This window comes from Scyliorhinus torazame, chromosome 19 (assembly GCF_047496885.1).
Source record: "Scyliorhinus torazame isolate Kashiwa2021f chromosome 19, sScyTor2.1, whole genome shotgun sequence".
NCBI classification, from domain to species: Eukaryota; Metazoa; Chordata; class Chondrichthyes; order Carcharhiniformes; family Scyliorhinidae; genus Scyliorhinus; species Scyliorhinus torazame.
The window spans coordinates 56,199,706-56,207,480 of record NC_092725.1 but is presented as its reverse complement, the minus strand read 5'-3'; the positions used below and the strand labels follow the sequence as shown (position 1 = coordinate 56,207,480).

At 46.2% G+C, this 7,775-nt stretch overlaps 1 protein-coding gene across 3 annotated transcripts in view; it reads right to left on the bottom strand.

The window, feature by feature from the left end:
• Positions 1–2,929: 2,929 nt before the first annotated feature.
• Positions 2,930–7,775, bottom strand: part of pnpla8 (patatin-like phospholipase domain containing 8) — a 111,521-nt gene continuing 106,675 nt past the window's right edge. For all 3 annotated transcript variants that reach the window (XM_072484312.1, XM_072484314.1, XM_072484313.1), the window contains 2 exons: positions 6,624–6,819; positions 2,930–3,905 (listed from right to left, as the gene is read on the bottom strand). In XM_072484312.1, the coding sequence (XP_072340413.1) occupies positions 3,631–3,905; positions 6,624–6,819 (471 nt within the window). In that variant the 3' untranslated portion in view covers positions 2,930–3,630. The remainder of the gene's footprint in view (positions 3,906–6,623; positions 6,820–7,775) is intronic.

Genomic DNA, 7,775 nt, shown 5'->3' with positions numbered 1-7,775 from the left:
CCCTGCTATTTGCGTTGGCAATTGAACCTTTGGCGATGGCTTTGAGGGAGTTCAGGAACTGGAGGGGGCTGGTGCCGGGGGGGGACGGGGGGACGACGACACCAGATATCGCTGTATGCAGACGACCTGTTACTGTATGAGGCGGCCCCGGTGGGGGGGGGGGGGGGGGGGGGGGGGGATGCCGGAGGTGATGCGGATCCTCAGGGAGTTTGCAGACTTTTCTGGGTATAAGCTCAACATGGGGAAGAGTGAGCTATTCGTGATACACCCAGGGGACCAGGGAAGGGGGATAGACGAGCTTCCACTGAAGAGGGCGGAAAGGAGTTTTCGGTACCTAGGGATCGAGGTGGCCAGGAGCTGGGGGACCCTACACAAGCTTAACTTGGCAAGGCTGGTGGAGCAGATGGAGGAGGAGTTTAGAAGGTGGGATATGCTACCACTCTCCCTGGCAGGTAGGGTACAGTCAGTGAAGATGACGGTGCTCCCGAGGTTCCTTTTTATATTCCAGTGCCTCCCCATCCTGATCCCCAAGGCCATTTTTAAGCAGATCAGCAGGAGCATCATAGGGTTTGTACGGGCGAAAAAGACCCCGAGGGTGAGAAGGGTGTTTCTGGAATGGAGCAGGGACAGAGGAGGGCTAGCGTTGCCTAATCTGTGTGGGTATTACTGGGCTGCCACTGTGGCGATGATACGCAAGTGGGTAATGGAGGGGGCGGGGCAGCATGGAAGAGGCTGGAGATGGCGTCCTGTGTGGGCACGAGCCTGAGAGCGCTGGCGACGGCATCGCTGCCACCGACAAGGTACACGAGTCCAGTGGTGTCGACGACCCTCAAAATATGGGGGCAGTGGAGACGCCACAGGGGGGAGGCAGAGGCTTCGATCCCAGAGAACCATCGGTTTGTCCCGGGGAGAATGGATGGGGGGTTCCTGAGCTGGCACAGGGCAGGTATTAGAAGGATGGGGGACCTGTTTATAGATGGGACGTTTGCGAGCCTTGGGGCATTGGAGGAAAAATTCGGGCTCCCCCCTGGCAATGCCTTCAAGTACATGCAGGTAAGGGCATTTGTAAGACGGCAGGTGAGGGAATTTCCGCTGCTGCCAGCATGTAGGATCCAGGATAGGGTGCTCTCGGGGGTGTGGGTTGGAGAAGGCAAGGTCTCGGCGATCTACCAGGAGATGCAGGAGGAGGAGGCCTCGGTGGAGGAGCTGAAAGGTAAATGGGAGGAGGAGCTGGGGGAGGAGACAGACGAGGGTTCGTGGGCGGACGGCCTGGGTAGGGTAAATTCTTCCTCCACTTGCGCCAGGCTTAGTCTGATACAACTTAAGTTCGGCACAGGGCGCACATGACTGGGGCGAGGCTGAGGCAGTTTTTTGGAGTGGAGGACAGGTGTGTGAGGTGTTCGGGGAGCCCAGCAAATCATGCCCCCATGTTCTGGGCGTGACCAGCACTGGATGGGTTCTGGAGGGACGTTGCGAGGACAGTGTCTTAGGTGGTAAACACCTGGGTTAAGCCGAGCTGGGGGCTCGCACTATTTGGGGTATCGGATGAGCCGGGAGTGCAGGAGGTGGGTATTCTGGCCTTTGTGTCCCTGGTAGCCCGGCGATGGATTCTGCTACAGTGGAAGGATGCGAGGCCCCTAAGCGTGGAAGCCTGGATCAGCGACATGGCAGGGTTCATTAAATTGGAGGGGGTAAAATTTGCCTTAAGAGGATCTGTGCAAGGGTTCTTCAGGCGGTGGCAACCGTTCCTAGACTTTCTAGCGGAGTGTTAGGAGGTGGTCAGCAGCAGCAATCCGGGGGGGGGGGGGTATTTTGTGTTTACTACTGTGTTTATTATCGTTTAATGGGAAGCTTGTCTAGTGGGGGAATTCGTGACATAGCTAGAAGATGTTTATTTATGTGTTCTTTGTTTTTTCTTATTTCTGTAAAGAGGGGGGGGGGGGGGGGTTTGTTGAAAATGTTAAAAATTTGAATTAAAATATTTTTTTAAAATAAAATAAAATGAATATAAGCCTATAGACTGATAAAAAATTGTATTAGGAGACTTGCCTCAAACATTTTTCTGCGGAACAACTGAACTGTGCAGAACAAGAATATTCTCAGGTTCGTTTCCTAATTTGTGTTATCATGTTTTCTTTTATTCATTCAGGGGAAATGTGCGTAGCTGGCTGGGCCAGCAATGATTATCCATCCCCAACTGCCCTTGAACTGATTGGATTGCTATGCCATTTCAGATGGCATTGGAGAGTAACTAGGTCTGCCGTCACACGTAAGCCAGACTAGGTAAGGATGGCTGATTTCCTTCCCTAAAGGGCATTCGTGAATGATAATCAACAATGGTTTCATCATTAATTCCAGATTTTTATTCAATTCAAATTTCTCTATCTGCCATGGCGGGATTTGAACCCAAGTCCCCAGAGCAACACCCTGGGTCTCTGGATTACTAGTCCAATGACAACGTCACTACGCCACCACCTCCCCCGATCATAGTGCCAAGTAAGTGGTTTTCCACCGACCTGATTGATGCAACTGGTCACGGTCTTCTGGCTTAGGGAAGGTAAAAAGTGACCATTTTGAATTGCTGCTTGGCAGACCTCTGCATTCGAAGTGTACCTACCACATGGACTGCTGTGGTACAAGGCTCACCACCAACTTCAAGGGCTATTAAGAATGGACATCAAAAATTGACAATTGGGTAATTAATGAGAAAATGCTTGTTCACCTCTCAAGGATAAATGAAAAAGAAATAGGTGCACACAGTAGCATGCATTTGTGGATAATGAGATTCTGATATCCTTCCAGTTGAATAGTTGTGGATACTGTCAGAGCTGACAGACATAAAGAGGAAATTTGAGTGTGCAGTTGCCGTGTGCGTCAACAGCAGAGAAAAGACACTGGCAGAATCCAACAGACTAAGAAAAAGTAAACGTTGTGCTGGTTTAAAGCTACAAGGTTTATTGATATGCAAGAGAAAATGGAAATGTAGTATCATGTTACAGTTTCTCAGGAAATATGATAAAGTGTGCATACTTAAACAACAGACACAAGTTCTACATTATCCACTGTGTAGATGGAGCATGTTCAAGTGCCTTTATTAAGAACACTGAGCTGCTTTCAAATAATCCTGGTCATAGAAATATCTTGAAGTGGGTGAAAATTGCAAGACGTGGTGTAAGGCAAGCTTTTGTGGGATGTGGGGAACAAATAAACTAATTACAAATATCATGATCATGTAAGTGGGTAAAACCACGTCCATACTTCAATGTCTACAAAAAAATTCATTTAGCACAAAGAAAATATTTGATTATTGGCAAAATAAATAATCCAAACCAAAACTTAGCATAAGGTAGACACTATATCCATGGAAACATACGGCGCATCACCCGGATATCAGTCAGAGACAAAGGGAGGAGCAATTTTGAAGCATGATGAGAATGGAACTCGGATGAACAATCTGGAAAATAAGCAGCACTGGTACTTCATTGTTTAAAAAAAAACCTGCTTCAAGTATTAAACAAAAATTCAGTATCGCTTCTCAAGGTTTGAAGCATTGCAGATTGATTTAGTCACTATGATGGAATTACACTGATCTGGTTGCCAACTAGATTCCGAGAAGGATGCATTTTCATTTTATAGCTTGGAAATAAGAGGAAGGCCATCGTACATATCTGCTTTTAATTTAAACCAATCAGATGCTTTCTGAAGCATGCCCTTCTCCTGACCAAGTATCAGAGCAGCCCTCTTCAGCTTGGGTTCATTCCGTTCAAGGTACCGGGTCCCATCCATTTGCAACTGATTTAGCTTTTCCTTCCGGTTTTCATCCAATACTACATCCTCACTCATGAAAGGATTGAACCTGAAGTAGGTGTCAGGAGGCAGAAGTGCATCAAGCATGGTATGAACTTCTGAAATAAATGTTTAGAAGAAAAATAGGATAGTTCAATAATAATTAAAAACTAAATGAGGTAGATAGTAGATATATTATAAAAATGAGGTATACATGAGAAAGCTGAAGACAGTCGTGCACATTGTATAACTAACGTCACCTTTCAAAGTTGTGGATTCAAAGTGAGGCAGAAAAGTCAATGGCAGAGTCTGCATAATGGGCTTGACAAGCTAAATGAACTTTTATTGCTTCATGTTTCATGAAAGAATGTTTTACACTGCTAACACATTCAGAATGAATACCTCTTGATACACAGAGGGTATTGTGAGCTGTGCACTTGGTGAATCGGGGCGGGGGGGGGGTTATATGTGGACACGGCACCTGCACCTGGACATGGATGGGTTGTGCTGGTGTGTGTCAGGATGTGCTGGAGCGCAAGCATAGTGCTTGGATGTGGGGGACATGCGGGAGGTGCCAGCCGCTTACTTATTTAAGGGAGGGGTGCAGAGTGTAGGGTGACAGGTGTGACTGATGCCAGGGGGCCAGTGTTAACTTACCCTTGCAGCCCGGTGAAGGTCATTGGTCTTCTTCCTGCGCCGTACGGTGGTCCACCTGGTCACAATGCCTGAACTGAAGGCCGCTGCCACTGCCTCCCAGGCTCCCTCGGGGGAACAGGGTGGCTTGTCTTGCCTCCATGGCATCCAGAACCCGGCATCCCTGAAGCGTGCAGCAGGTCTGTATGGTGCCATGCTCGTGTGCTAAGTTGGAGTGAGTTTGGGGAGGGGGGGGGGGGGGGGGTTTAAAAGCAGCTCCCCTTTGTTAGCGGGAAGCTGCCAGGTGCGAGTCTAGTGAATCAGCTAGAAGCTCGTAGAGGTTCATTTTCAGCACAAAGTGCCGTTAAATATGGGCCCAGCTGTCGAGAAACACCCAGGAAATTACTCTTGAAAAACGTAGAACTTTCGCATTAGATCACGCCCTAGATTACATTATTACTGATGGATGTCATTTCCATAAACACTAATGAAAGACCATAGCTGGAAAATGCACTTTGCAGAGGAAATTAAAAACTTGATGGTTACCAGGACAAAGTGGATTGCTATTTGTAATACAACATCCAAGCTAAAGTCACCCCTGCAAGCAGCTAATATTTCTACCACCACTTCAACAGCCAGTTGTTAACATTACTGAGTCAATACTAATTTGTGATTATTGATATTTATACTGGATTAGATTTACAGTGCCGATGTATTTTGTTTGAAGCCTGGGAAAAATATCACAAAATATCCTTTAGTAAAGCTCATTGAACAGCCCTCAGTGGACTCAAATTCCATCTCTTACCACCTTTACTTAATGTATCAAAGGGGTCTCAATCAGCTGCTACTTAACACCAAAAACTATGGGATGGTTTTAATAAAACAGTGCCAGTTTTGAAGAGTTCTTCAGGTACAACCATAGCTTTTGTAACATATGGAAGTGAAACGCAGCACTTGGGAATAAAATCAAAAATAAACGGAGGCAGGCATTCATTTAAGGGGGTGCTGGTCCGCTCAGTTGGCTAGATGGTTCAGAACAACCAAAAGCGTGGGTTCGATTCCTGTTCTGGCCGAGGTAAACCTGGGACCAGCCTCCTTGCCGTGCCGCTGAGATTCAAAGGTTTTGGCAAACCACTCCTGACCAACAAAAAAAAACTGCTAAGAAAACAGCTCAGGATCAAGCATGAGCAGACAATCAGCCAGGGACCTGCCTTCTGGAAGAGCACAGATATCATGACATTGGTTTAAGGCAGGAGTATCCAACAAACAGGCCCTCGATGCCTAATTGCCTCAGGCCTATTGGTGCTTATATTTCTCACTGGCTGGTTTTCCTCGTTTGAATTTTTGCGGACTAGTAGTTTCAAAAGGGCTACCTATTAGTAGTGTTGAAATATCAGTCCTCAGTTAGAGTCCCAAGGTGTCCGAGTGCCAGGAACCTCTGATAGATGCAAGTTAACTAGAGCATTTGTTTAAAGTTTGTGTACAGCTTGTGGGGCCTCTGTGTGGTTTCACAAAGACAAACACATGGATGATACATGGTTTATGGTACATTTTATGATATTAAAAAGAGACATTTTCTTTTTTTAAAAGTGTTCCTGAGTGTAAGATCACATTTATGGGGCTCCAAAATGGCTCATCACAAGGAGGCAGGGGGTGGATACTACTCTTGAAAGATTTTGATGCAAAACTATCTGCACTTATTTCATTAAAGGCCAAGCTTTAAAATGTCTGAAAGAGGGACATGCTTAAAAATCTTCCCAACGTTAAAAAGTCCATTTATGTCTATTGACGAATGGCTGCGTGCATCATAGTTTGTAACTCTGCGCATATTTACCACATTTAGTCACTAACGTTCTCATTAAACACCTCTGCCTGAGTCATATGTAAAAAGACCCCAGGGAAGTCTACAGCTTGAAAGTTGACAAGATTGGATTGAATCATGGCAATATGTTCACTGCTTGGCCATATACATGCTCACAGCTTTTCAGTAATCACGCACATTTTAATACCTCTACATTTTCCATTTTTGTCACCGACAATCACCAAATCCATTACTTATTTTTGAGCTGCTTTAAAACTTACCCCTTTTATTTGATCTGACCTTTTGCAGCAATGACTAATGCTACATCAATTTACATCAAGACAGTGCAGAATACGGTATGACCAAGAAAATCTGTCACTGCAGTTATCTTACAATGACTAACCTTCTGTATCTGTGGCACTGCTAATTACATTAGTCAGTTTTGCTTTGAGGCTTGTGTAGGTCACATTATTTTTCCCCAGCGTTTCGTAGCGTCCAGTTCCAAGGGAGATTACACACTGAAATGGTGTGTTTGGCCATAGACGCTTGCACTCGTGTATGGCCAATGCACAAGGGTTGTTAATAAGCAAACCGCCATCCTATAGGGGAGAAAACAAACAGATTATTTCACCATATTGGCAACGACACAACCACTTCAATACTCTTCCGAATATTTACCAATTCTCCTCTTCTGAAAGCATGACATTTGTAGAACATAGAAAATACAGCACAGAACAGGCCCTTCGGCCCACGATGTTGTGCCGAACCTTTGTCCTAGATTAATCTTAGATTATCATTGAATTTACAGTGCAGAAGGAGGCCATTCGGCCCTTTGAGTCTGCACCGGCTCTTGGAAAGAGCACCCTACCCAAACTCAACACCTCCACCCAACACCAGGGCAATTTTGGACATTAAGGGCAATTTATCATGGCCAATCCACCTAACCTGCACATCTTTGGACTGTGGGAGGAAACCGGAGCACCCGGAGGAAGCCCACGCAGACACGGGGAGGATGTGCAGACTCCGCACAGACAGTGATCCAAGCCGGAATCGAACCTGGGACCCTGGAGCTGTGAAGCAATTGTGCTATCCACAATGCTACCGTGCTGCCCTTAAGAACAAATAAATCTACACTATATCATTTTACCGTAATCCATGTACCTATCCAATAGCTGCTTGAAGGTCCCTAATGTTTCCGACTCAACTACTTCCACAGGCAGTGCATTCCATGCCCCCACTACTCTCTGGGTAAAGAACCTACCTCTGATATCCCTCCTATATCTTCCACCTTTCACCTTAAATTTATGTCCCCTTGTAATGGTTTGTTCCACCCGGGGAAAAAGTCTCTGACTGTCTACTCTATCATCTTATTAACCTCTATCAAGTCGCCCCTCATCCTTCTCAAGTAGTCCCACTGGTGTCAGTTGCCCTGTTGGAACTGGGGGGGGGGGGGGGGGGGGGGGGGGGGGTGTACAGTAACACTGCAATGAAGTTACTTTGAAAATCCCCTAGTCGCCACATTCCGGTGCCTGTTTGGTACACAGAGGGAGAATTC